Raw genomic sequence first — 27,633 nt, 5'->3', positions numbered from 1 at the left:
GTGAAGACCCTTGGTGCGGATTTTAGTCCGAACGCTAGGGTTGTGAACTGGTAGTGATGTTTGTGGATGGTAAATCTGAGCAGATGTTTGTGCCGCCTGTTCATCGGGATGTGCAGGTAGGCGTTTTTGAGGTCTATGGTGGCCATGAAATCTCCGCCCCCTATCTGGGGAATGACCTCCGGCAGAGACGTCATTTTGAACTTTTGGATTTTTATGTATTTGTTCAGGAACCTGAGGTCCAGGATAGGTCTTTCGTCCACTTTTGGTACCAGGAAGTAGGTGGAGTACACTCCCTTGTTCCTTTCTTGGTATGGTACTGGTTCGATGGCCTCTTTTTGGAGCAGTTCCTCCACTTCCCTTTGAAGCAGTTCCAGCTCTTTTCCTGACTGCGCTCTCTTTTTTGTTTTTTTGTTTGGCGGTGTCCTTTCCAGTTCTATACAGTATCCGAACTGTAGGATGTTCAGTATCCACTTGTCTGATGTTATCTTCTTCCACTCTCTGAAGAAGTGACTTAGCCTGCCGCCTACTCGTGTTACATGTTCCATAGTATTTGGTCTGTGTAGCCCTGTGTTGGTCCTCCTGTGCTCCACCCTGGGAGGCGTTGTGTGGGTGGGCACATACTGTGTGACGGCGTTACTTAGAGGTGGCTTGATGGCCTCCTATTTTGTTCTGGCCACGTCCGTTTCCTCTCCTGCGAAAGGAGTGGCCCCTTTGCTGGTTGTGCCAGGTTTGTTTTTGGTGTCCCTGCTGTGCCTGGTTATCTCCCTGGTTGGACTGCTGGAAGGTCTGGTGTGACGTTCCTGACTGGTTTCCCCCTCTTCCGTTCGGTCTCCGTGACGGGGTACCCCTCTTCATCCCTCTGAATTGAAGGGCCCCCATGGACCTTGCAGTGTCGGTTTCCTATTTGAGCTGGGTGAGTTTGTCATCCACCGGCGCTCCAAACAGTGTCTCCCCATTGAATGAAGTGCTAAAAATGTTGTGCTGAACCTCTTGTTTGAAACCTGAGATCCTGAGCCAGGCTTGCCTTCTTTCAGTGATTGCCAACATCATCAGCCTGCTGGATGTGTCTTCTCCATCCAAGGCTGTTTTAAAGCAAGCATTCGCCACATTCTTCCCCTCCTCCACGAGGTATGAGACTCTATGTTGGTACTCTTGTGGGAGGTGCTTCATCAGCTGCCCAATTTGGTCCAGTATTTGGTACTGGTGCCTATTTAGTAGGGCGTTTGAGTTCGCCATGCGCTAATGCATTGCTGCATTCCTTTCTATTTTTCTCCCAATCAGGTCCATCCTCCTGCTTTCCTTGTCTGGCGGTGGCCCTGATGTCGTCGGCACATTTGCCCTCTTCCTTGCGGTCGCCGTGATAATGAAGTCCGCCGGGACTGTCCCTCTGATGTACGGGGGATCTTTCGTGGAGTGTTTGTATTTCTCCTCCGTCCTCGGCGTAACGGACCTGCATGTCGCCGGTTCCTTGAACGCCTCCTTCCCCTGAGCCATGACACTTTGAAGCATTGGGAGATACTGGCTCCTTGTCTGTGTGGGGAGTAGGGTCTCCAATAGGAAGTCAGACTTTTGTTTCTCTTAGTCAAGGTTGACTCCAAACGCCGTTGCCGCGTTCTTGATCACCATATTGTACGCCCCAATGTCGTCTGGCGGCGAAGGCCTCGAAGGGTACGTGTTTACGCCCTCTTTTGGACTTTCGGTGTCGAGGTCCTGCCATTCCAGGTCCTGCGTCATCGAGGATGCCGACCCGAGGATCGTCCTCTGTTCGTCGTCACCCTCCTCATCATAGTAGAAGTCTTCATCCTCTTGATGTTCTAGAGTTTCAGGGCTTTTCTGCTGCTCTTTGGCCTCGAAATCCTCTCCTCTTCTTCTACTTCGACGATAACAGTCGGTGCTTTCGGCGGAATCGTTAACTGTTTGAGTCGTTCGTCGAACTCCTTTCTTTGTAGGATGCTATCCATTTTGGCCTCGAGCCGTCTTTTCTTCCTTTTCAGTTTGACGGCCTGTTTGGCGTCGGACTGTTCTGCTGATCTCTTTGACGTGTATTCCGACGTCGAAATGGGCCTCGTTTCCTTTGTCGACGTCGAGGCGGCCTTTGGGGCCTTCTCTTTCGAAATCGAACATTTCTTTTCGGAGTCGTGCTTCGACGACCTTGGCTTTTCGCCGGTCTTCGCCACCTGGGAGTCCTTCTCGAAGGATCCGCTAGGATCTCTGTCCCTGGATGCAGCTGCGGCCAACGAGGTTTTCGGCGCCAGTGCTCCCTACGGGGACTTCGACTCAGTTTTTCGAGAGTCTGATTCAGACCTTCGATGGTCTGTCAGGGCTTTTGGGGTCGACGACTCTCCGACCTCTTTAGAAGTTTTCTTATCGTTCTCTACGACCGTGTAGACGTTGTCTTCTCCGGCGACGTGGTCTTCTTCGTCGGTCGAGAATCCCAGGTCTCGAAGCGACAGTGGTTGGCCCTTTCCCTGCATGGTGTAGTTGGCCCTTCTCTGTCGCTCTCTGACGCGGAGAGTCTTCGGTGTGAAGGCAGAGCAAGCTTTGCAGTCCTTGCTCTCGTGGTCGACCGGCAAGCAGAGGTTGCAAACCGGGTGCTGGTCCTTCTGCGCGTACTTGTGGTGGCAGTTACGGCAGAATTTGAAAGGGGTGTTGTCCATTTCTCACGCTCAGGGGGCCCCCTGTATGCACATTCTCCGTTGGACGTCGAAGTTTTCCTTCTTTTTCGTCGTCCCGTCTTCTGTATGTTCTTCCTCGTTGTCTTCTCAGTCTTTTCCTGCAAAATTCGACTCTTCTGTGTCTTTTCCTGTCCAAAACTCTGGAGCCTCTCGGGAACGATCCAGACCCAACGGCGGAAAAAAGAATCTGAAGATGGCGCCCAAGGGTGGGAGCTTCCACAGGAAGCGTGCCGACGTCACGGAAGGACACCAAAAGGTGGGACGTAGACGCCCACCCGGGCTACAAAAAACACCCAAAGAAAAATCTACGATTCCGGACCCAACCACTAGACCGCGGAATAATGCACAGCATAGTGAATCCAGAAAGATCCACGCTGCAAAACTCAAGTTATCTAGGCAGAAAAACTTTCAAGATGCGTTAGCGGGTACACAACACCGTTGCTTGTCCAGTGCCAGTATTAACCATTGTGATCACGTTTCCCCTTCTGTTGTGCCTGCATTGGTTGCCAATAAAAATAAGAATTCAATACAAATCTCTGGAATCGTCAATCATTTCATTCATTGTTCTAATATTGGTTTTCGGACTTTGCAAATTCCAACTGCACAAAAGTCTGTGCTTATTGCACCCGTCTGAAAACTTTTTCTTTCGGCGATAAAACTTTCTCTATAGCTGCTGCGAGAAAGTGGAACAAACTGCTTCAAACTTCTGCCCGCTTCAAACTTCTGCCCGATTTACTACTATTGCGTCATTTTGAAAAAAACTCAAAACTTTTATTATTTAGGAATTAAACATTTTCGCTAGTTTATTTTTTTTAATCATTTGTTATGTTTTTCTCTACATCACCCTGAACCTTTGGTCTATGTACGCTATATAAGTAACACATAACATGATATCAAGCAAAATTAGATCATTTAAAAAATGTTTAAAGCCAATGAGACAAGTAGAATTAATGCCCTACATTACCTGTGTATAGCCTAAAGACGGGGGTCCGTAGTCATTTATAAGTTGCCTATATTGTGCGGTTGTTGCTATACTGGTGGATGGAGAGTGAACACTTGAAACTGTTGAGAAAAATAAAAGAGGCAAAGTTTTAATGTTTGTTCATAAACTCTTAACATGCTCTTTAGTTTAAAAATGGCTTTTAATAGATTTATCTTTAGGAGTTCCAGCTAGAAGCAAGCAAGGGCATGCATGTAATTAACTTTTTGAAAAGTAGTGTCACTCTGAAAACAGTAGGGTGTGTGGTTCGAAAGACTCTATTTCTCCATTTGAACTTTTCATGTGAGAACAATTCCAGAAGAAGAGATCTGGCACCAAGTAACATAATTTACAGATGAAAATAATAGCAGTGTGAAGACCACACACAGGAGCATTTCCAGGCAACGGAACAGGATATGGTTAAGGTAACAATCAACGAGGGGGTGGGGGTGGTGGGGAGTGGCTGGTCAATAACAAATGAGGTTTCCAGTACTGTCACTGAAATCCAAAATTTACTCAAAAGTCGCTACTAAAAATAGAACATGCTGGGTGGTTTTGACCAAAATCATCGCACTGTTTAAAACTTGTTGACAAGGCGGTCCAAAATTCTGTACACAATACTGAAAGAATCAGTGCAAAAAACGTGAGATCCATCTTAAAAACAAAACAAAAAAAAGTCAGAAGCCCTAGTGTTAGTGAGCACCAAGGTGGATCTGCCACTTTTGCCTTCCTCAAACTAAAACATCTAGATGTCGCTGAACTGTTATGATGTAGACCTGGATCCTTACTCCCCTCCTCTGTTGCCTCTACTGCCTCTATACTCCACCAGCATTGGCAAAGTTTCTTATTTGCCGATCAATGATGAACCGGTAAATAAAGAAAAGTATATATGAAATTGTAGTACTGCAAAAGTTCTTTTTAAAATAGAGGGGCTAGTAGCAATTTACTGCCTGGCCCTCCCAAAAATATATGAAAAAAGAGGGCCAAGATGGTGGGTATGTTGAGTGGAGTAATGAGGAGTGGGGGTGAGACGGGATGGAGAAAAGCAGCAAACGAAGGAGAAGAGACACAGAGGGTAGAGAAGCACAAAATGTAAAAAGCCACATGAAGAACAGGAGTCTGGCGAGGAGACTAAGCACATGACTCAAACCTCCATTATCAAAAATGGGGTGACCCAAAAAGTCAAAGACCTGGGTTTTCAACAATATTCAAATACAGTGGTCTTCAACCAATATTTTCACTAGAATCGAATAAATCAAAACATACTAAAGAATTCATCAAGTTATGGGATATGTCTCACAGATCAACCCTATACAATCAATGTATTATGATTCATATGGAATAAAAAAGCAACAGCAATCATTACAAATTCAGGAGCAATTTTAATTCATTGCGTTCATCACTATCTCTATATAAGAGAGTTTATAGGTTGCCCAAAGCGAGCGTGCGTAAGATAAGAAATATAAAGTGCTTAGTACAAGGAAGGAAAATAGAGAAACATACAGATATATTTACAAATTCATATACAAAATCAGTTGATTGACACAATATGATGTTATTTGTGTAACCTGGTCTGTGATATAAGTTCTATACACAATTTTCATTCAATGGAGACATTGCTTCCAAAATTATATTGCACCAGAAAATATGTAACACAATCCAGGTAATCAAAAAAAGCGTCAACGTTTCGACTCGTCTTAGAGCCTAGAGGTAAGTTGGACCGTGGCCATGCGAGTCTTCATCAGGACTAAAACATTGGGCAACTAAGGGAGCAGTGTGAGCCCTCAAATGAAGTAAATATATACATCAGGCTGTTGCAATAAACTTGCGACCAAAAGCAATGTCGCAGTAAACTAGGGCAAGGAAAAAAATTGGCTTACCCAGTAGAAATGAAGAATCCAGTGGAATTCTTCACTCTGAGTCCCAAGGTAACTGAGTGATACTAAAAACATAATAGGGTGGTCATTTGACTCACTCTCTATTAAATCATGAATGCTTCACTCAAAAGAAATCTGGACTTGTCATTACCTTTGTCCAGGGGACGAAGATGTGGAACTAAGTTATCTTCATGTAGCAGGCTTACAGTCTCTGCATATTTAATTTCAACGTTTGACAGCTGTCCTATAATCAAATAGAGGCCGCTTAAGTAATGGTATTAGTCCTCCAGTTGTACAAGGAACTCTCATTCCACATTACATGGGCTACTTAATGCCCCCTGTTTCCCATTAAAAACTGAGAACTGCGTCCCAGTATCTAAAAGATATATACATGGGCATGTCCCTTAGCCGATTGGTTCGTGGTGAAAAAGTCGTAATTGACTCTGCCCAAGCGATTTGTGAACTGGAGTGGATCCGCTGTGGAGGTTAAAGAGAAATTCGAGTCAGTCCGAGTTTAAACGGACTGCAACACCCTAGATCTCTACACAAGAATACCCCGGGACTCACCAAACTAAGTCGTGTCTGTTCCCGAAGGATAGGCGTTCTGCAGCACCCGATGCTTGCACGGTGTGCTGGTGTACGTGTACATTAATATAGAAAGCGGACTACATTGAGTCTTCCACCATCCACTACCCAATCACGGAAGCTCTGTTATTTATTAAAATTCAGGAACACAGAATGCATTCTTCAAATGGATATTGTGGGCTCGAAATCATGTTTGCAAATGCATAATTGAATTACCAAAAAGACGGTCGAAAGTTTAGGTTCCGCCATCTTGGATTGCGCAACTACCAATGAATTATATAGGGCCAATTCCAATATAATTGACATCATGGGTAAAACCTATCTCATGTACCCAGTGCATTTCAGGGTTACAAGACATTAGGCCTGGACAACATATCATTTCACCGCATTTTTACAACAAAACATATTTTAACAATTGCAAGTGGTCTAGGTTCCGCCATCTTGGATTAGGTGTATACCACTGCGTTGTATGAGGCCAAATCCAGTATAATCAACAACATCAGTGAAAGTATCTCTCACAAACCCAGCATATTTCAGGGTTACAAGATGGCTTGAACAACGCATCAGCATTTTAAAATACAAATCGAAAAAATGAAAACAGAAAATATTTAAACAATTGCAAATGGTCATATTCGATTCAGACCTCATATTGAAAGCCTGGGTTTTCCTGAATCATTTAGTATAATAATTACACAAGTCTCATTTTCTGCTTCTTTAACAAAATAAAACATATTTCAACAATTACAAGTGGTCATATTGGATTGAAATCAGACACACTCATATCTCCTATACGTAGCTGGGTTTTCCTGAGTTGATAACATAAAGCTCATGAAGAATCAATTCCCTCTATATAAGTCACAGTATACAATTTAAAAAGTGTATTACGTCACTAACACGATCAATATTAACTCCTGACGTTGCTCATTATGAGGGATATGTAATCAATTCGATTCCATAGATCAACATCGGCCGCTTCATTGAGACATTTAATTCCAGACATTGTGTGGGATATGGAATTAGTTTGAATTCATAGATCAACATATGCCACTTCATTAAGACATTTAATTATTATACATATCATACCTGACAGAAGAATTATCATCTAACTCAATATATGAGCATTGTGTATCCGCGCCAGTTTTAAGATTTTCAGGTTATCTAGATCTTAAGAAGAGCCACCTGTCTGTTAATTTCCTCCCATTTCAGGGCTCATACTACTCCCTTGGTTGCCCAATGTTTTAGTCCTGATGAGGACTCGCATGGCCACGGTCCAACTTACCTCTAGGCTCTAAAACGAGTCGAAACGTCGACGCTTTTTTTGATTACCTGGATTGCGTTACACATTTTCTGGTGCAATATAATTTTGGAAGCAATGTCTCCATTGAATGAAAATTGTGTATAGAACTTATATCACAGACCAGGTTACACAAATAACATCATATTGTGTCAATTGACGGATTTTGTATATGAATTTGTAAATATATTTGTATGTTTCTCTATTTTCCTTCCTTTTACTAAGCACTTTACATTTCTTATCTTACGCACGCTTGCTTTGGGCAACCTATAAACTCTTATATATAGAGATAGTGATGAACGCAATGAATTAAAATTGCTCCTGAATTTGTAATGATTGATGTTGCTTTTTATTCCATATGAATCATAATACATTGATTGTATAGGGTTGATGTGTGAGACATATGCCATAACTTAATGAATTCTTTAGTATGTTTTGATTTATTAGATGCTAGTGAAAATATTGGTTGATGACTCAAACCTCAGCACACGAGGGAGACGGCAGCGGGGCACGAATAGCTGGGTTTGGCAAAAGCACAAGGATAAGAGAACTGAAAAACACAGTCATCCTCATGCAGTGCTTGGGTAAAAGGAAAAAAAGTAGTTCCCTAAAAGTGAGAAGTAGAAGGATAGAAGTTAGCCAACCAAAGAGACGTTAAAAAGGATATGTTCTAGAGGAGGGTCAAACACAAAATCGGCATAGGTGGGACAGGAAAGCTATTGAATAAGAAGCAAGCAAATGAGTGACAATAAAGCCAACCAATGATAGGGAATGGACGATTGTAAGCTCATTGTAAGCCCACTATAGGTCTTGTCCAATCACACTGTTAAGCAGTGTAGCAGGATCGACCTAAAAACAATTCAACTACATGAGTTTGGTCACATTCCTGAATAGAGTGACGCTATACAGGTTTAGATGCATGTAAGGTAGGTGTAATGATTTCTACAGTTCGGACCTTGTTGGGGAACTTAATAGCGCTGAAAACACACGCAGGAGCTATGAGAAACAATAGAGAATGGCTTACAGCGAAGCAGGAGGATTGTTAGGTGGCGAGTCTCTGATGCCCCTTTGGCAACATTGAACGCCTGCACAGCAATGCTTCCAGTTCTCTCAAAACAGGCCATTGGCCACAGTCAAGGTAAACACCACTGTATATGAAAAATGTGCATAGTGCACAGAAGGACCAGCTTCTTGTTACTAGCCCTTCCCACCTGACTCCAGCACTACCTATGATAAAAAAAACAGGACTGTCAAGTGCTGATTAGTTTCCTAACATAAATAGCTGTATAGCGTCTTCCTTCTCATAAATCTTAACACCAGAACGCTGTCATTGCTATGCACATGCCAATGTTACACACAGTAATCAGAGCAGCATCTATTTCACTGTGGTTATTCAATTCAGAACTTTGTGATACGACTTGTCCTAGGTCTACAACTCTCTTCCCCCTCTACATTTTCCACATGTACTCCCATTTCCCCACCTGCTTTCCTTTTTACCCCTCTCCCTCCCTCTATAAAATATCTGTTTGCACAGGTGTGTTTTTTTTTTTTAAGTGAAAACCAGGATTTCGGGTCGCTCACTCTGCTGTGGAGATCGACACCAAAGGAATAAACCCTTCATCTCCTCCCGAAAAAAAAACAACAACAAAAAAAACACACACACCAGGAGGTGTTCTGGCAGGTTGCCATGAAGGCAATTCCTCTACCTTTTTCCTGCTGATCAGATCATTCCTGCTGATCAGATCAGATCAACATTGTTGTGCTTAATTGAGATGGTCGATTGAGAGCCATCATCTTCTGGATTACACCGGCTTGTGATCCTCTCGCGGACAGCATAGATCAAGAATTGTTCACAGAAATCATTCACCCCCACATCCATGAGCAGGTGGCACAACGTGAGGTCATTACTACAGTTATGGACTTCTAAGCTGATAGAGATGGACGAAAATGCACAATTTTTATGACATTTTGGAAAAGACGATGAAAAGTTCATGAAACTACGCTTTTGAGTAAAATGTGGTTTGCTGGTTTCTCAAACGACTTTTTACTTAAGTATCCAACTCGCGTAAAAAAGAAAGCCTTCAGAGACATTGTCAAGGGACTGATTTGAGCAGGAAATCTCTCGCCGAGACATATTCTGCAAGAACCAACTTCCCTGGGGAGAACAATTATGCAAAATTGCATTAAGCAAAATTAAGAAATTTCACAAGTGATTTCGCCCAGGCTTACTCAGTACCCAGAGCTCTTAACCTAGCAAGTTTTACATGAGCACCAAACATCTCACTGCTAGGATACCTTTGGCATGAGTGAACTGTTTTGTATGCGTCTATGGAATGTAGCATGAAAACCCGACAACCATCCACAACACAGAACACTTTTTTCAAATAAATAAATGTTGAACAATACTAGCTAAAGCTAAATTTTTTCTTACGAGAAAAAAATGGATAAATACTGATAAAATGAAAATAATGAGCTTGGACAAAGAGGTGGGAAATTAAGAAGGTCGAAAAACAAAACCCCACGAAAGTGACTTTGACATGCCTCTTTCCAGTACTGCTAACCAAAGTATTACTGGAACATTACGATAAAAACACAACATAACTGGGTCACTACGGGAATGGTGGAGCACAAACATAACGAGCCTTCTACAAATCAGGGCAGTAACGCAAGCCTCTGTGGAGCACACGAGCACCCCATTCCACCTGTACCGTGTGTGTGTATATATATATATATATAGAGAGAGAGAGAGAGAGAGAGAGAGAGAGAGAGAATGTGGGGGGCCACATGCTGCAGGGGGGACTGTCGCCCCATCACATTACGCCACAGCTAACAAGCGTTGGCGATGCCAATAGATCTCGCTTATGAATGCACTGCCAAGACGGACCTAAAAATTCATGTAGGTTAACAACTGCCCTACCCCCATATCTGGTGCTGCCAGAGAAAAACACCATAAAGTTATCTAGTTCTCTAAGCCACTTTATTAGCATTCCAGTGTCATGTGTCTACCCCTTAAAGTTCAACCTCAGACAGCTGGATAAACAGACAAAGCACTTTTTTGTGGAAGCACACAACTTCTGTAATTGTAATTACAAATTCTGCCCAATCGAAACATGTACTCCGGGCTCCCAACATGAGGAACCAAAGCCCCTCTCTAGTGATGCTCACATAATTGTCTGGCAACAGCTACACGGTCAAGTCAGACTATAAAAAAAGTCCAGTTTGTGACGCTATGGAAAGCAAGCAACGTTTGCTATAGGAGCATTGTGCAGACTAGGCATTCTGTGCTAGTACTGGGCTGGTATTTGGAGACTGAAGTTAATGTGCTCGGTTTAGTGCTGGTGTATGTTGTGCACTAAATGCATGGGGTAGTTATCTACTAATAGGACTAGTTCTGATTCGAATGGGGAAGTACTGCTCAAAAGCGGTCCAGTAATATACTGACACTGGACAATGCCTCACAGTGTTACTAGTCGCATGGAGTACTGGCAGAGTCGGATATGTGTGGGGTTTTGCTGTAGTCATGGAACTCAAATACAAAATATTTGGGTATTAAAGTTAAGTCAACTTATGAATGAAGTTGTAAACACAATATAGTATTCACCATTTTTACATTTCTGTGCTTTAAAATGCAGAATCTGCCACTAAGCTTCTTTACTGAGTTCAGCCCTCCATACCCCTGTAATATGTCCTGGTCAATTTGTGTATTGGTATGGAGTACTGTGCTTTGAAAAGAAATAGTTTGCACCCCTTATCTCTCCATCATCTACTGAATTATCCCTGTCCCCTTGTAAAATTAATTCTGATCATGTTTTGACCACTGTTGATTGACCAATGTACTTTAAAATGTGCAATTAGTAACATATCTCTCACTTAATCTTAGTAAGAAACCCCTTGTATCACCCTTTAAATTGTTCTTTGGGTCCTAGTAAGCTTAGTTCAATGTACTTTAGAACTAACAATTTGCACTAGGTGTAAATCCTTGTAGTCGATGCCACCAAATCTCCCCTCTCCCCCCCCAACCGCCTGTAAAATGGTCCTGACATATTAAGCTAGACCAATGTTTCAAACCTGTAATGATGCCTTTCTCTGTTGTGTCATGGTCCCATTTGTTTGTGGGCTCCCCAATTCGTGACTAGCTCTTCTCTGCACAGGACTCTGCCATTTCCCATAATTATGGAGCAGCCGCTCGCGTCTACCCCAGGTCTCCAGTTGTTCGCCATTTTTTGGTGCCTTCACCGTCTGCTTCATCCTCCTAACCTAACAAGTGCCAACCCAACAATCCTGCAGTTCACATCAGACAAGGAATTAGGGCCTGTGTTGCCATGGTAACAGGAATTAAGGGACTCTGCATCTTGGAGGGTGGCCAACAGCCAGACATCCACATCAGAGGAAGATGCCATTCTTCAGATCAGAATAAGAACGTATGCGGTGATGGACACTGCACGCTTTAGGGAAGGCAGGTATTTTCGCACAACAGTCTAGGGCAAAAAATGTATCTGGAAGTGGACGTGACTTTGCCTGCACCAGACCTTCCTTTTTTTTAGTTTTGTTACAGAAGGCTTTGTGTGCCAGCCAAGTGCCATGGTTGCCAATTCTAGACATTTTGCGCTTTTGCCTTGATAAAATACGACTCCCGGGACCAGCTTTTTTTGCATGCCAGTGCAAGGTGAAAACATTTGGTTTCTTTTGTTGAAAGTCAATAAGCCTCTGTCAAAATTTATGTTACGACAATAATCTCACACAATTTAAGTACTGCTTGTGAGGCAAATTTTATGAAATTGGACAACTGTGAGATTTCTAATAAGTTCTTTGGTTGCAGCAGAAAAAGTCACAAAGAAACAGTGAAATCAAAGGGTTTCACCTCAGCCAGTCTCCTGCTGGGATCTTCATGAGTTTGGAATATGGGTGGGCCTTTGTGTTCGTTTTTTACAAATGATACCAGCATGTGCATTTCACAGATTTATTTTGTATTATTGCAATTTCACCCTCGATTAGAAATCCCATGGATACAAGGTATATTGTGTCAGAGATACATTTGGAGTTTGGCTAGAAAGGAAGCAAATAAACAAAGCTCGGTTCTCAGCATCCTGGAACCATCTTGGAGGATAGGTTTACGGTATCAATCCCAAGGCTGGATCTCAATGAATCAAGAGACTGAAAGATGCTACTGTCCCTTAGGTCATCGAGGGCTGCAACTAGTAATGACCCTATTCTATGGTATAGTTGAAAGCTGCCTGTCCATATCGAAACCTATACTAAACTAAAGATGTTACTGAAGTTGGGGAGCGAGGCCCAAGCCCAAGCAAGATGGTGGCCTAATAGGACTGCTCTGTTCCCAGTCCTGCGGTTTCCAGTGCTTCGGGGTGCAATCTGCCCATCAAACGCCAAAGGCCAATCCTCAGAGGCAAACTATCAATTGGGGGTTGTGAGGTGTTGAAATTTGCAGCAATAGACCGGCGGATTTGTGGGTACACTCCGCATCACGCACTGCAGGCCTCTCGGATTATCAACATCCTGTGCAATATTAGCAGCATCCCCACGAAGGAAAACAAAATGACAGACACGCCCTTTCTTGCACCCTACCCCAGATTAAGGATCAATGAAGCCAGATGCTAGGTTGGATACCAATGCTTTGCCTATCGAGATTATGAGTGTGGCGACTGATCATTACATATAGTGCTACTCACGACCCTATCGCCACTCCTGCAACTACAATTTAATCTGGTTTTGGGGTCCGGCGTGGCCATGCTCAACATAACCCTGCCAGATTAGTTGTCCAACAAAACACTTCCTGACTCAAGAGAACTGCTTAAGACAAAATCCTTCACCACTAACCTACTCCTCTGCTCCTGTAAACAGCTTGTTCAGATACGCAACCACATAACATTCCCTCGAGTTTGCAGCAGCTCCCAAGATGGCAGATCACAAGGGAAAAGACACCAGGGACAATAAAGACCACAAATCGACACTAAAATGTGCCAAGACGGAGCCTCCGTTGCCAGACTACGCCATTAAACCTAAAACAGATTCCGGTGTCAGTCTGGATATGCCCTACACAACCTGGCCGAAGAAACAAAAGTAAACACAGATTCCATGCATCACGACCTTCAAGCCCTAAGGAACGACTTTCAAAATATGGCAGGCAGGCTCGCAGAAGTAGAAACAAGGATTGGTACACTGCAGGACTCTGCATCATCTGAGAAGACAAGAGTGGACACGGCAACCAACAAGATCAAGGCCCTGATTAAAGACTTGGACGATCAGAATCGCAAAGGTAATCTGCATATATTTGGGTTATCTATTTGGGTGATCAGAAACGGTGGAAGATGACGCAAACTCCTGTGTCAAATCTTTGGAGGCCTGACCACCCAGCACCCTTGGAATCAAATTTGACAGAGACTTTGAGATAGAACGGACTCATCGAGTCCTGATCGGCAAGCCACGTTCTAACCCTCCTAACTCGCATCCTAGAGCCATGATATTTAGAGCACTACGATATCGCCATGCAAACAACATACTAGAACATATGAGGAAAAGCTCAGCATATCTTCTGGAACTGAGCCAGAATCAGTATTGCACATGACTATTCAAAGGACACAGTGAACATCAGAAAAAGTTTCTCGGACCTCTGCTAATCTCTCAAAGACCCTAACATTCCATACAAATTTACAGGCCCTTCGAAATTCTGGATCGTCATCCATGGAAAAACTCTCGTCTTCAAGGATCCAGCAGAACTACAAACATTCTTGGATTCTTCCGTCCCGGCTACAATGAACGTTTAATGTCCACCTGGCTTGCTAATGTCTTCTGACTCTCCAGTCTCTATGACTATTCTTATGTGGAGCTGCAAAGATCCTATTCAGAAAGGTCACAGTTCCTCATTGACACTTCCTGGTCCGTCAAAATGACTTCCTAGCCTGAACTACCAGGCAGGGTAGCATTTAGCCCTCACTGAGGATGCTATCCTGCTCTAAGTTGTTATCGAGTACAAACGTCCTGTTTGATACCTGTGGACCAACCTGGTCTGTCCTGGTTGGATCTGCTGTAATGTACCCGTACCTCATTTCACCATGCCGGATACGCAAGATCTGCATGCATGTCTAACAGTTTGAACACTATGCCGCACCGGTGGAGGCGGGGTCAGTGGGGGAGGGGGAAGGGGCTAGAAAGATAAAAACGGTGACCATGAAATTGAACACAGCCCCTGCAGCTGACGCGTTCATCCACTGAGCCAACAGACCAGCATACAAACACATCTCTCTTTCTCTCTCTCCCTCCCTCTCTCTGTCTCCCTCCTATCTCTCTCTCGCTCCCTCCTTCCCTCTCTCTCTGTCTCCCTCTGTCTCGCTCTGTCTTACCTCTCTTTCGCTCTCTGTCTCCCTCCCTCTTTCCTTCCCTCTCTCCGTCTCCCTCTGTGTCCCACTGTCCATGTCCCTCTCTCCCTCCCTCCGTCCTCTGTCTCTCTCCATCCCTCCCTCTGTCCGTCTCCCTCTATCCCTCTGCCTCCCTCCCTGTCCGTGTCCCTCCCTCGGTCTCCCCTCCTCCCTCCCTCTGTCTCCCTCCCTCTGTCTGTCTGTCTCCCTCCCTCCCTGTCTCTCTCCCTCTGTCTTTCTGTCTCCCTCCCTCCCTGTCTGTCTGTCTGTCTCTCTCCCTACCTGTCTGTCTCTCTCTCTCCCTCTGTCTTTCTGTCTCTCCCTCTGTCTGTCTCCCTCCCTCTGTCTGTCTCCCTCCCTCTGCCTGTCTCCCTCCCTCTGTCTGTCTCCTTCTGTCCGTCTCCCTCTATCCCTCTGCCTCCCTCCCTCTGTCTCCCCCTGTCTGTCTCCCTCCCTGTTTGTCTCTCTCCCTCTGTCTGTCTTTCTGTCTCCCTCCCTCTGTCTGTCTGTCTCCCTCCCTGTCTGTCTCCCTCCCTCTGTCTGTCTCCCTCCCTCTGTCTGTCTCCCTCCCTCTGTCTGTCTCCCTCCCTCTGTCTGGCTCCCTCCCTGTCTGTCTCCATCCCTCCCTGTCTGTCTCCCTCCCTTTGTCTGTCTCCCTCTCTCTCTGTCTCCCTCTCTCTCTGTCTCCCTCTCTCTCTCTCTGTCTCCCTCTCTCTCTGTCTGTCTCCCTCTCTCTCGGTCTGTCTCCCTCTCTCTTGTCTCCCTCTGTCTGTCTCCCTCTCTCTCTGTCTCTATCGCTGTCTGTCTCTATCGCTGTCTGTCTCTATCGCTGTCTGTCTCTATCGCTGTCTGTCTCTATCGCTGTCTGTCTCTATCGCTGTCTATCTCTACCTCTATCTGTCTCTACCTCTATCTGTCTCTGCCTCCATCTATCTCTGTCTGTCCCTGTCTCTGACCCTATCTAGCTCCGTCTGTCCCTGCCTTTATCTGTCTCTGTCTCACCTCACCCGGCTCTCACTCCCTGTTGCCCTCAGTCACCTCACCCGGCTCTCCCTCCCTACTGCCCTCCATCACCTCACCTGGCTCTCACTCCCTACTGCACTCCATCACCTCACCTGGCTCTCACTCCCTGCTGCCCTCCCACCTCACCCGGTTCTCACTCCCTACTGCCCTCCATCACCTCACCTGGCTCTCACTCACTGCTGCCCTCCCACCTCACCCGGGCTCTTACTCCATGCTCTGCCCTCCCACACCCCTCACCCGGGCTCTCACTCCCTGCTCTGCCCTCCCACCTCACAGGGCTCTCACTCCCTGCTCTGCCCTCCCACCTCACCGGGCTCTCACTCCCTGCTCTGCCCTCCCACCTCACAGGGCTCTCACTCCCTGCCCTGCCCTCCATCACCTCACCTGGCTCCCACTCACTGCTGCCCTCCCACCACCCGGCTCTCACTCCCTGCTGCCATCTGTCACCTCACCTGGCTCTCACTCCCGACTGCCCTCCCACCGCACCCGGGCTCTCACTCACTGCTGCCCTCCCACCTCCCACACCCGGGCTCTCACTCCATGCTCTGCCCTCCCACCTCACAGGGCTCTCACTTCCTGCTCTGCCCTCCCACCTCACCAGGCTCTCACTCCCTGCTCTGCCCTCCCACCTCACCAGGCTCTCACTCCCTGCTCTGCCCTCCCACCTCACCAGGCTCTCACTCCCTGCTCTGCCCTCCCACCTCACCAGGCTCTCACTCCCTGCTCTGACCTCCCACCTCACCCGGCTCTCATTTCCTGCTGTCCTCCCCCCTCCCCCCTGTGCGTCAGCCTGGCTGACACAGTCTCCCGGGCACCCCGGTACTTCACAGGTCTTTAAACGACCATTTGTTTGTTAATGAGGCTTTGTTCACCTCTTAGCGCCCCTGCAGCTCCACTCTTGACTGTGGCTGGAATCGCCCGGCCCTCAAAGAGCAGTCTCTCTGATTACGCACTGCTGCTCTCCGAGGCGTTTGCTGAAGTTGAAAAAACAAACAAACAGGTGCGATGTGTCTCAAGCTCCGCGGGCCGCCACTAAAGGTTTGCCGGGCTGCTACTGGCCCGCGGGCCGTACTTTGAGTACCCCTGCTTTAGAACAATGAGGCTGATGGTCGATAAACATAGTGGTTGTCAGACTGGGGTATGCTGTGAGAATCTTACCTCCTCCAGTCCCCCCTCCTGCACCGGTTCCTCCATATGATCCGTTCCAGGTTGCGTGTGTAATGTAGGGTCAAGCAGTTCACGTAGCATTACCCACCCCCGCGGCGAGCAGCACCTCGGGCAATTCTTTCCTCGTCTTTCTCATGTGTTCTTCTATCTATCTTCTATATCCCTACCCACTCTTTCATATCTCCCTCCTATTTCTCCCTGGTTGGTGGTTTGGTGCTCATCGAATGATTCACAATGTGTTGTTTTGCCACCGTGAGTCCGAGCACCAGAAACCGCCTGCTAAGTTTTCGTTTCGGGTCCTTGGGTAGTAATCTCAAGAGACATTTAGCAATTGCCAGTGGGATACCCCAACCAGTGGCATGGGTAAGCTGCCCCACCACCTCACCTCTGCCCAATAAGTCACCATTGGGCAATACCACACCATATGTAAGAAATCAACCTCATGGGCCTTACATATCAGGCATCGTGGATCACAAGGTATAATCAATTGTGTGTAGTCTCTTAGGGGACAGATAAGTCATATGTATGAAGTAAAAACTGAATTTATTTAAACGTTGCACATAGACTTTACTGGGAGGCAGTCATGCGCACGATCTCGCAGGTCGGTGGAGCTACTGTCCTGCCAGAACCAAAAAGATGTCTCCTTAATAATTAGGAACCTACAGATCTGAACCTTAGGACTCGAGATTGGGCGACACTGGTGCTGGTGATTGCGAAAAGCTATATAGCCCAACATTGGGGAACGGGGCTGACTCCCACCTATCGACAATGGGGATGTGGCATGGACAGCGCAATGATAGCGGAAAGGACAGTCTCCACATATAGAGGGTGCCCCAAGAAATGGTCACGGGTATGGGGAAAGTGGAATGTTTTCTGGGGCAATATATGTAAAGATGCCATGCTTTATCCCTGATAGGAGACGTTTAGTAATCACGTGTTATGCTATGCATGCCGTTGATTACTTGCATACTTTCACCAATAATATCACACAATCAATTTCATTGCCTTTCTCTTCCCTCTAGCAACTAGAGTGTAATGCTTATCTTTGTAATGTTTGCTTCTTTGATTTTCTTCTTTGCCGTTTTGAATAAAATAAAAATATATCTGAACACAAAAAAGATGCTACTGAAGTTAATTTGACAATGTGGACCATTAGATCATAAATGCCAACAGGAATAAAGATATTGGGTGTAAATATACAGTACTGGTATAGAGAAGTCCACTACTGCCCCCTTAAATAAAGGCGGGCCAAAACCACTGGGGAGAAAAAGTGAAAAACTTGCAGAATGGACAGATCACAGATAGTGCACGAGACTGGACTACAGCCAAATTTATTGACAAATATAAGCATTTACAATCCGCATTTGTAGGTACCCATTAGGGATATGCATCCACACAAATATGCATTTCAATTTGTACAAAAAGGGGGAATAAAGAGGAGGTGTCCCTTTACAACCCTTTTCCCCAGCCACGTGGCAGAAGGGTGCCTCCCACTTCACATCGACCATTATTTAACATGAACTCCAAACTAGTGAAAGTCACTTGTACAAGAACACCACGGTCAACCAGGACTCACACTTCAAGGATCTTACATCAAGGATGCAGACCTAGAGGCAGGCAGCCTCTGAATTGTTCTTGAATGCTGAATACGACTGCGCTACTCCACTTTCCTGCACCTACTCCATCATGTCCTCTCTCTGGCCCAGATTCCTTTCGGCTTTTCTTGCTCATGCCATGTCCTTCAACCAAATTCCTTTGCGTACTTTTCAGCTCTACTAGGTGCCTGGAATCCTTTATTGCTGCCACAGAAGTAAGATCCACCGCATGTCCCCATTCGCATGGCCAACAGCATGATAAATGTTTTAATAACTAATAAACTGATTACAGCAATTAGCTAATCTGCCTACCCAAACATGCAGTTGCACCCATACAGAAGGTTGTCTGTTTCACAACGTTTTTAACCTCCATGGGATGACAACCACCTCCCAATAACAACTTAGAGTTTATGCAAACTAGTTACACTTACCTATAAGTCAAACTATACAGCTTTTACTCCATACCTCAAGATCATCATCTTCCACTAAACCCCCACACCACAAGTGGTGTATGTACCTGGTGGGCAGAAAGGCCTCCCCATAGCTTTCGGAAGGAGCGCTAACCTGCCCTTGAGCATTTTCTGGACCGTCCTGTTTTGTTTTAAATCAGTCAGTGCCACCATCTCTTATCAGCGCCCATTGGAGGTACTTTTTGTGTAAACGTTTTAGAGACGCCAAAGCTAGGCTCCCTTGTCGGTGAGAGGGGTTTCCTATAGATCCATCCCCGCGAGAGACTGCGGTCCTCTCTAACCAGGTTATGTGGACACTGAGGGAGAAGGCAGTTTGTTTTTTTAGTCAGGACACTGGCCTTTTTACCTGAACCCCCTGTGGCGAGACCGATTCTGGCTCCCTTCTGTAAAAAGTCTGTTCAGTCCCCTATAACTGGGATTGTGGCCCATCAGCATCTCTGAGACATGTATGAAGGTTGTGGGGAGTGGGGGAAATCAAGCGTGTATCTAGAATGATGAGAGCTAGGGTCCATTGAACATCACGTGCGTAAGCTGCACAAGGTGGTGGTCTCCTTTATTCTAAGGTGTGATGTTCCTTGAAGGTGTCTCAGCCTGCATGTACACAAACCATCCTTGACCTCCTCCCCAAAACTGGTTTACCTTGTAGATGAGAGTGGTAGCCAATCTAGATCTTAGCTCACGTTCCCTCTGCTGGGGTGAAACACTTCCCCCATTTCCAACATATTTCTATGTGTATGGCCATCTTCCACACATTTCCACCCGCAACAGCCCAGGCTGACCTCCTTTTGGTCACCAGGACAAGAACTCTTCAAATGTGACCTGAAAAAGCAAAGTCTGCAAATGTGACCAGAAAAAGCAAAAACATACTCCGCCAGGGATAGAGGAGCCCTTAATATAAACTGCAGACCCTGCTGTCACATGGACCTTTCCCGGAAGAGTACACGTGTTGCCCTCTCCACCCCCTGCCAGTACTTTGTTCGATGTGTCGATTATTTACAAAGGAGGCCTATGCATCAGCCCATGAAAGAAGACCACAAGAAACAGGAATGGAACACCGTGTGCTTGCCGTTCTTCCCCAGGCTAAGCCCAAGTCTGACAGTGCCTGCAGAATTGCCCTACTGCTTGACCTGAGGAGAGTAGGCGCAACCGGGCAGCAATGGAAGCTGAACTGCGCCTGCCAAGAGTGTCCTGAACCACAGGAAAATAGCACAAGGCCATACTGCCAAAAATGTCCTGCAAGTGGACAGCGTGATGAACGACCTCCCAGGTGCCACAAAGCCATCTCAGCCAGCAGCTGACCTAAAGTGGGTCATGGAACTGCTCTTTCAGACCTAATGAGGGTGCACCTGCTTTACCCTAGACCTGTCCACATGCCCACCCACTGCCTCTACTTTCCTCCTATCTTCTTCTATTGAACCAGGAGGCAAGTAGTCTTCACCCTCCAGGTGTGGGCCTGGTTCTGTTGGCTGGAGGAGGTTCCGCTGATTGCATAACTGCTTGAATCTTTTCCTGGTGAATGCTGTAGGTGCCCTAGCACTGTGGTTACCCCTCAACCATAAAATATTGTATGGCTGGAACGGAGGTACCCAGTGGGAACCAGTCATTAGTCTACCACGTTTGTAATCAGAGTCCTTCTTGGGTGGTTAACAGGTTTACATTGCCTGGACAGCACCCTCTAAACCAGGCATCAGTGACCATCTCCTGTGTCACTTCTGATACCACCAGAAGCACCTAAAATGTTTCTTGTAGTTATGCGACTTGTTGTTTGAATGGTGGGTTTTTCGATACAGGGTATTTGTACGCACATATGAACACAGTTCTCTCGAATACCAAACCACCAAAACTGAACAAATTCTCTTTCAACAACTGCATATTAAGTGAAAACTCTTAACAGTGTTAACAAAATGTTTTAGCAAGGTCCCAGCCAAACCTATGAAGATGACACAGGGATGGGGGACCCGTGTTGTCCAACCAATTAGGTGCACACCTATTAGCCCCTTTGCTGAAGAAACATTCATCAACCTCCAAAAGTTTAGGGCACACCCCTTTGTCAACGGGCAATGAAGAATCTTGTTGCAAGACTCATGCTTCTACAAAAAGCCTCAATAGGTTGTTGCAAACCACAAGCTCCAGTGTCGTTTGAGGTGAACCACAGCTAGATCTGGGGCAATCAGAACCCTGATTCCATGCAAAGAAATTCGTTTCTTTCTAAAGGCTGGTCTCACAAAGAGGGGTCTCTCTGGAGCATATATGTGCATTCTTCAATTCAAGCATTAGGGTCCCTTCAGATCTCAAGCACCCTTTGATGGACCAAGTCTTGTTACCCTGAGCACATCAATCCAATTTGTTTTACCACCATCCGGTACCTCAGAGACTATCGACTGCTAATAGTGCCCTCTAGAGGTTGTCTCTTCCCATTACTGCTGGGAACCCTGAAGTCCCACAAAGATGCCCTCGCATTGTCCTCAGGCCTGTTGCTTTTAGTATCCAGCTGCACTGGGTATTAATCAAACAGTCTTCACATTCCAAGTAATATATCTATCTGTTCCGAGGGCACTTAGCCTGAATCTAAGCCTCAAACCACAAACACCTCTCCTTCACCTGTCACTCACTTACCCCCCAACGTGGTCTAGAAGGCATCAAGCTGGTCTTCCACATAGGTCTCCTCTTCATTAATGCTGTGGGAAGTGGAGTGCAAATCCTTAAATTCAACAATCAAAAGGGAAGGGACCATGCAAATGCACCAGTCTTTGTAAGTCGAGCCCCGCCCACTATCCACCCATATTTGTCATTGGCTTGTGTCAATGACCTTTCAGACATGCTGATTTCTAATTTGTTAATAGGCCTGTTAGTCCCTCCTTAGTACAGCCTGGTCTTCATTTGTAACCCCCCATGAGGACTGGCCCATTTACTTCTGTTGTTACACGTTAGGTCTTATTGAGTCTGTAAGCACCATTTTCTTTAATGAATTTCTCCTACGCAGGCACGCCATGCTTTTGTACATTGTATATATTTGATACTTTTATATGTAGTAGTTTGTTGTGACCTTATTGTGTTTTTTTTCCCCGTCACTTGAAACGTACGCAAGTTGAAAGAGTAGAAATTAATTTGTTATAAATAAGAATTGGGAGAAGCAGGGTAACTAATTGTACCCTGGCTGAAAATAAATGTGTTTTGATTAATCCCTTAATACAGTTTGCATTTGATTCCACATCGCTGATGTTTATTGCTCAGGTAGATGAGGGTTAGTTTGGCATTACCCCTCAGAGAGAGATAGATATATATTTATCTGTTCCTGCAGCAGTAAGCGCGCCATGCGTGCTTACCCTTTCCAAGCAGCACGGACAATGGCGGCTGCTTATTTGAAATGAAATAGGCTTTGCGTGTACAAGAGTTTGAGCTATTGGCAGTGTAAATGACAAAGCCTTTTATTTTATGTGTTAATTATCAAAACAGATAAATAAAAGGCATTGTCATTTACAATGCCAATAGCTCACGCCCATAAGAGAAGTATGTACTAAACTATATACAAGAGGACTTGAATGCTCGACCTGAAAATGACTGCCAGTGTCCACAATATTCAATCAATAGCACAAATTAATTTCTACCGACAGGTTTCTGTAGAAACCATAGTGTGACTGTTCAGTAGACATGTTAGAAAATTTGTATTACAACTAGGGCTCCCGGTTTTCCGTTTTTACGGATATTTACATATAAATACAGACGGAAATCTATATGTAATGCACCCTATCCCACAAAAAGACATCAGTGAAATGACATACTGGCGTTCTCAGAAGCAAGAATGGCCAACACTGTGCAATCTTTCTTTGAATCTCTTGGCCATTCCAGTATCCTCAGCAAATATTGAACGGGTTTTCAGTGGTCTTCATTTCATTAACAAACCAGAAAGAGCCTCAATGTCTGCAAAGTCTCTTTAAATACACATGTGCTTGTACTACAATGGCAAAGTTTTCAAATGAATGTATTGTGTTGACCAATAACAACTGGGCGCAGGTGTGCATTGTCAATTTAAATAAATGTGGAAAAATACTAGTTGTAGCTTCGTCTTTTGCTTGTGGCAAAAATAAATGTGGATAAATACAGAAAAAATTCCCCCCCCAAAAAAATGGATAAATACAGACGGAAATGGCAAAAAAGTAGATACCATAAAACCGGGAGCCCTAATTACAACAGATACAGGTTGTGTCAGCCCTCACAAAAATCTCTCTCCGAGCAGTGTTATCTTCCTGAGCTCCAGTGCAGATGAGATGGTGAAGAAAAATGAAGAAACAGGACATGCCTGTGGGACCTATTGTCTGTGCCAATGGTTTTTAGCCATACTGTACAGCACCGTTGATGCTGTGCAGCATGGTAAATCCCGAATACCCTCACGGGTGATAAGGGCGTTCTACAAAATCCCAGTGTTATTAACGGAAACTAACTACAAAACATGGCAATATAGCGTTGGCGGACGCATCTTTTTCTAGGTGTGCATTTTTTTTTTTAAAGAGTTGGTTCGATTATAAAAATTTTAAAAATCTGTGCAAAATCGTTTTTATTTCATTTCTTTGCACGCCCTGAACAACGCAGATGGCGCAAGTGAGCGCAGTAATTTTAGCGCAGGGAGTTTCGGTACTGAAAACACTTACATTCTCACAGTAGAATGCCTCAGTACCTGTTCGATAATAGCCCTTTTTGCAAGGAAACTCCTCCCGTGGGGCATCTCTACGGGTCCTCAGAAGCCACAACTGAATTTCAAAACATGCAACAATAGTTTGTCACTGCAGTGTAGACTTTGTATTACCATATAAATAACTGCAATGGTGTAAATGAGTTGCATTGAAGCCAAATGTGATGTAATCGATCGTAAAAAACAGCACTGACCATAATGCAACTGGACTGGAGTACATGGGCTTTTAAGCCATTATGGACATGACGTAGGTAAATGTCCAAAAACAATGGGAAACGAGACCGAAAGGAAAGGCGTAGCGTATGCTAGTTTCTTAAAATTCTAGCTTTTCCCTTAAATTCTGTGATCCATGTTGAAGATGTTAGTGCCGACTGGACTATAGCAAGGCTCTCTAAGTAGGGATCGCTGCACACCTGCTACAAAGACTTCAAACCATCCAGACTGCCGCAGCCAAACTTCTCCTTGCCCTCCCCGATGAACCCACATCACACTGCAGTTTAGGCAACTTCACTGGCTCCCTAAACAGAAGAGATGCCAATTCAAGCTGCTGACCCAAGTACCCAAAGCCTTACACAACCAAGGACCCGCCTACATAAACCACTGCCACAACTTCCACCAACCTTCGAGAAGATTACGCTCTGCTTCCTTTATCACTCGCCAATATGCCCCGCATCCACCCGAAGCAGAAGTGGAGGACACTCCTTCATCGCAGCAAAGACTTGGAACAGCCTCCCCTTGCTGCTCCAGACCATCACCCCACTTCCGAGTTACAAAGGGCCCTTAAGACCTGACTATTCAAAATAGATCTTCGGGACCTGCAAGCACCTGGATACCATACTGGGTGATAAGCAGCACTATATAAATCATAGATTGACGCTTTCAGTTTCCTTTCGAGCACTAGTTACACATACCTACCATATGTTCAAACCAATTTGCTACTGTACTTACCTTGTTTATTACCCTTAGGTTACATGTATAGATGATTCATGACGCTTGAGGGTTTTGGTGATGTAGTAAACCAAGATAAAATGGCTAGAAAATGTCACCTGGAACGCGAGTTGGCGATATAGGGCCATTCTGCATGTATTACTTGTAATGTATTTTTACTTTATAGCTTTATTTTGCTACAGTTAGCAAGAAAAATGTGTTTCCTTCAAACACAGAAATATTTTTTTAAACTAGCAGGTGAAAGACATTCTCTATACAAAAAAAAACCACAAGAGGAACAAGGTTTCTTCAAGGAATTTGGGTTTTTCGGGTTAGGCACAATTTGCCTTGTTAAAATGCATACTGTCTGTATAGAAGAGTGATTTTTTTAAGGTACTGCCTGAAAAGAACAACTATCAAATGTGCATCTAGGTTATGTTGGTCTTACTGGCCGAAAGCAGTTTTTGTTGAGTCAAAAAGGGAGGGTGGGCTTCGTTTGTTAATTATGGTCTGTGAATTTAATAGATGCTCAAGGCAATGAGATATCATTACAACGTCGGGTAGGACAGCAGGTGTCTACAAAAGGTTGTGATGAGGTCTTCTGGTGGCGCCATCTCAATTTTACAAGTCAATCAATCAATCCTTTATTGTTTAAGTTAGTTAAAACCATAACAATGTCATGAGGTCTTCTGGTAGCGCCATCTCAATTTTACAAGTCAATCAATCAATCCTTTATTGTTTAAGTTAGTTAAAACCACAACAATGTCATGAGACAAATTTAGGTATCAATAATTTGTGAGCATATAAAAGATCAATTTTACAAGTCTCGCCAAAGTCAATCATTTTGAAAACAGAAGTGCAGGTTCGTAATTCTGTAGAATATGAACTGCTAAAGCAAGCGGGTCACGGAAAGGAAAAGTTTGAGAAACCCTGGTGTAGTGAGCTACTCAAATGACAGGCGGCATCGAACCTTCTCTGTGGGCGTGCACTGAAGTGCCCATGGCAAAAGCTTCTTTGGAAAGACCTGGCACAGCAAGGTGTAAATTCTCAAAAACGGCATGCACCGCATGAGCCAATGGAAACAGTCTAGGAGCCCTGCTGAACTACACATCCCAGAGTTCCAGGGTTACAGGACTCTGCACGCAGCACACCATTACATGATCGAACAGCGAGGTCGAGAGGCCAACCAATCCTAGCCGCGGACACAGATACAGCACTGGTGTCGCACAACTCAAATCAGTGGTTACTCACCTCGCTCTCACCCCGAGTTACATTATGTTTGCCCATTGTCCTCATTACACCTATGGCCCGTGCTTAATTCTTGGCACCATATACTCTTCTGCAAAAAATAGAACAGCATTCAGTTCTAGTTCCTCGAATAATACTCCGTTGATAATAAAAGGATCGACTCCCCATCCCAAAATAATAAATAATCGAGGATAGCCTGCCTGAGCCAGTGTTGCACGTGTACAAATTATAACATAAAACAATAACTTTCTTTCTTAGATAGCCCCTGTTTTTGGCTGTAAGTGGCCCGTGTTATTGCCCACCTCAGTGGCATCCATAAGACTGACTTTAGAGTGGGGTGTCAACCCCCTTGTGGAATCAAATATGCACATTTTTGGTTTATACATATCTATAGCAGGCACGGGAACCTACTGGGTCCACCCGTCCGGTTTTCGTCACAAGCCGCTTATAACACATTAGATAGTAAGTTCGTTTTTTATTATTTATCAACAGCAAGCTATAATTAATTATCAAATAAAATACCACGTCATATGCAGGCATGCTGATACTAATAGAAATGCCCCAGTGTAGTTAGTACATGTGATAAACGCTGCACAGCCAACCTTAGAATGTCAGTATCACAGAGCCCAAATCGATGCCCGCGTGCCCCCTCTGCCTATTTTAGCACCAAAGCAAACTAACTTAGTGGTGGGCGCTACATAAAATGCCCAATGTTGTATTTTTTCTTACCAGCTATTGTAGAAGTACTTGGCGCTGTATAGCGACAATACAATACGTTAAGCAGAGTACTGGAATACTGTGCTTAGTATTATCGGAAATCACTTTTCAGCAAAGTGCAAATCGATTTAAACGAGGTAATAAAAGGGCCGGTCTGCTGCATTACGTCTCTTTTGTGTTCTAAATCCACTGGGCTCGCTGCCACCCCTCCCCCTTCCCTCAGCTCAGCGCAAGGAAGGGGGTTCACGGAAGGCATCCCCGCTGCTTCACCGGACCCCCTCCAAGCATCGCGGGCCCCCCCCCACAATCGGTCCTCGCTTTCTAGACACAAACGTGCACGTACGACTCTATCATTAACTAATCACTGGCGTAAAGTGAAAAGATGCCCCCCATCTGCCAAAGGTGAAGAGAGCCCCCCGAGTCTCCAATATCTCAGAGATATTCGTTGCCATAACCCTCCCCTTTTGAAGGATTGCACCCCCACCTTACACCGCTGAAAGGTCGGGCCCCCCTGCCACTGACGCGTTACAATTCCACGAGTGAATAAATAAAACACACACATTTCAGACACTGGACATCTGTCGAAAGCGCCACATCAACAACCACGGGGCCTTTGTTTAGAAAAGGTAACCATATCTGCAAACATGTTTTTTTTTAAATAATTTTTTTTAAAAAAAAAAACTGGCGCACACATGCACAACACTAAAATATTAAACGTACCCCCCCCCCTCCCTCCCCGCCATGCTCATCCCCGCACTAAATAAATGGGCACTTCAAAAAACATGAAATACTCTAAAATAAAGTCTTGAGGCTTTGCGAGGACAGGATGCAACCTCGGCATGGCCTTCAGTGTGGAAACCCGGGTACACATTCCAAACTCCGTAGCAAAAGTCCACAAAGTGCCAATTCTCGAAAAATAAAATCGCAAAACAAGGAAAAACAGCACGACAGGCGACCCAAGCACGATTTTAAGCAGTCTCGAGAATCATGTCGATGAAGAGAACATGAAGACA

At 45.0% G+C, this 27,633-nt stretch overlaps 1 protein-coding gene across 1 annotated transcript in view; it reads right to left on the bottom strand.

The window, feature by feature from the left end:
* The window catches only part of CDK2AP1 (cyclin dependent kinase 2 associated protein 1), a 47,880-nt gene that overhangs the window by 19,601 nt on the left and 646 nt on the right, over positions 1 to 27,633 (bottom strand). Inside the window, exon 2 of the mRNA XM_086942917.1 lies at positions 3,640 to 3,737. Coding sequence (XP_086799043.1) covers positions 3,640 to 3,737 — 98 coding nt within the window. The remainder of the gene's footprint in view (positions 1 to 3,639; positions 3,738 to 27,633) is intronic.

This window comes from Lissotriton vulgaris, chromosome 11 (assembly GCF_964263255.1).
Source record: "Lissotriton vulgaris chromosome 11, aLisVul1.2, whole genome shotgun sequence".
In the NCBI taxonomy this organism is placed as follows: Eukaryota; Metazoa; Chordata; class Amphibia; order Caudata; family Salamandridae; genus Lissotriton; species Lissotriton vulgaris.
This window is presented reverse-complemented; position numbering and strand designations above follow the sequence as displayed.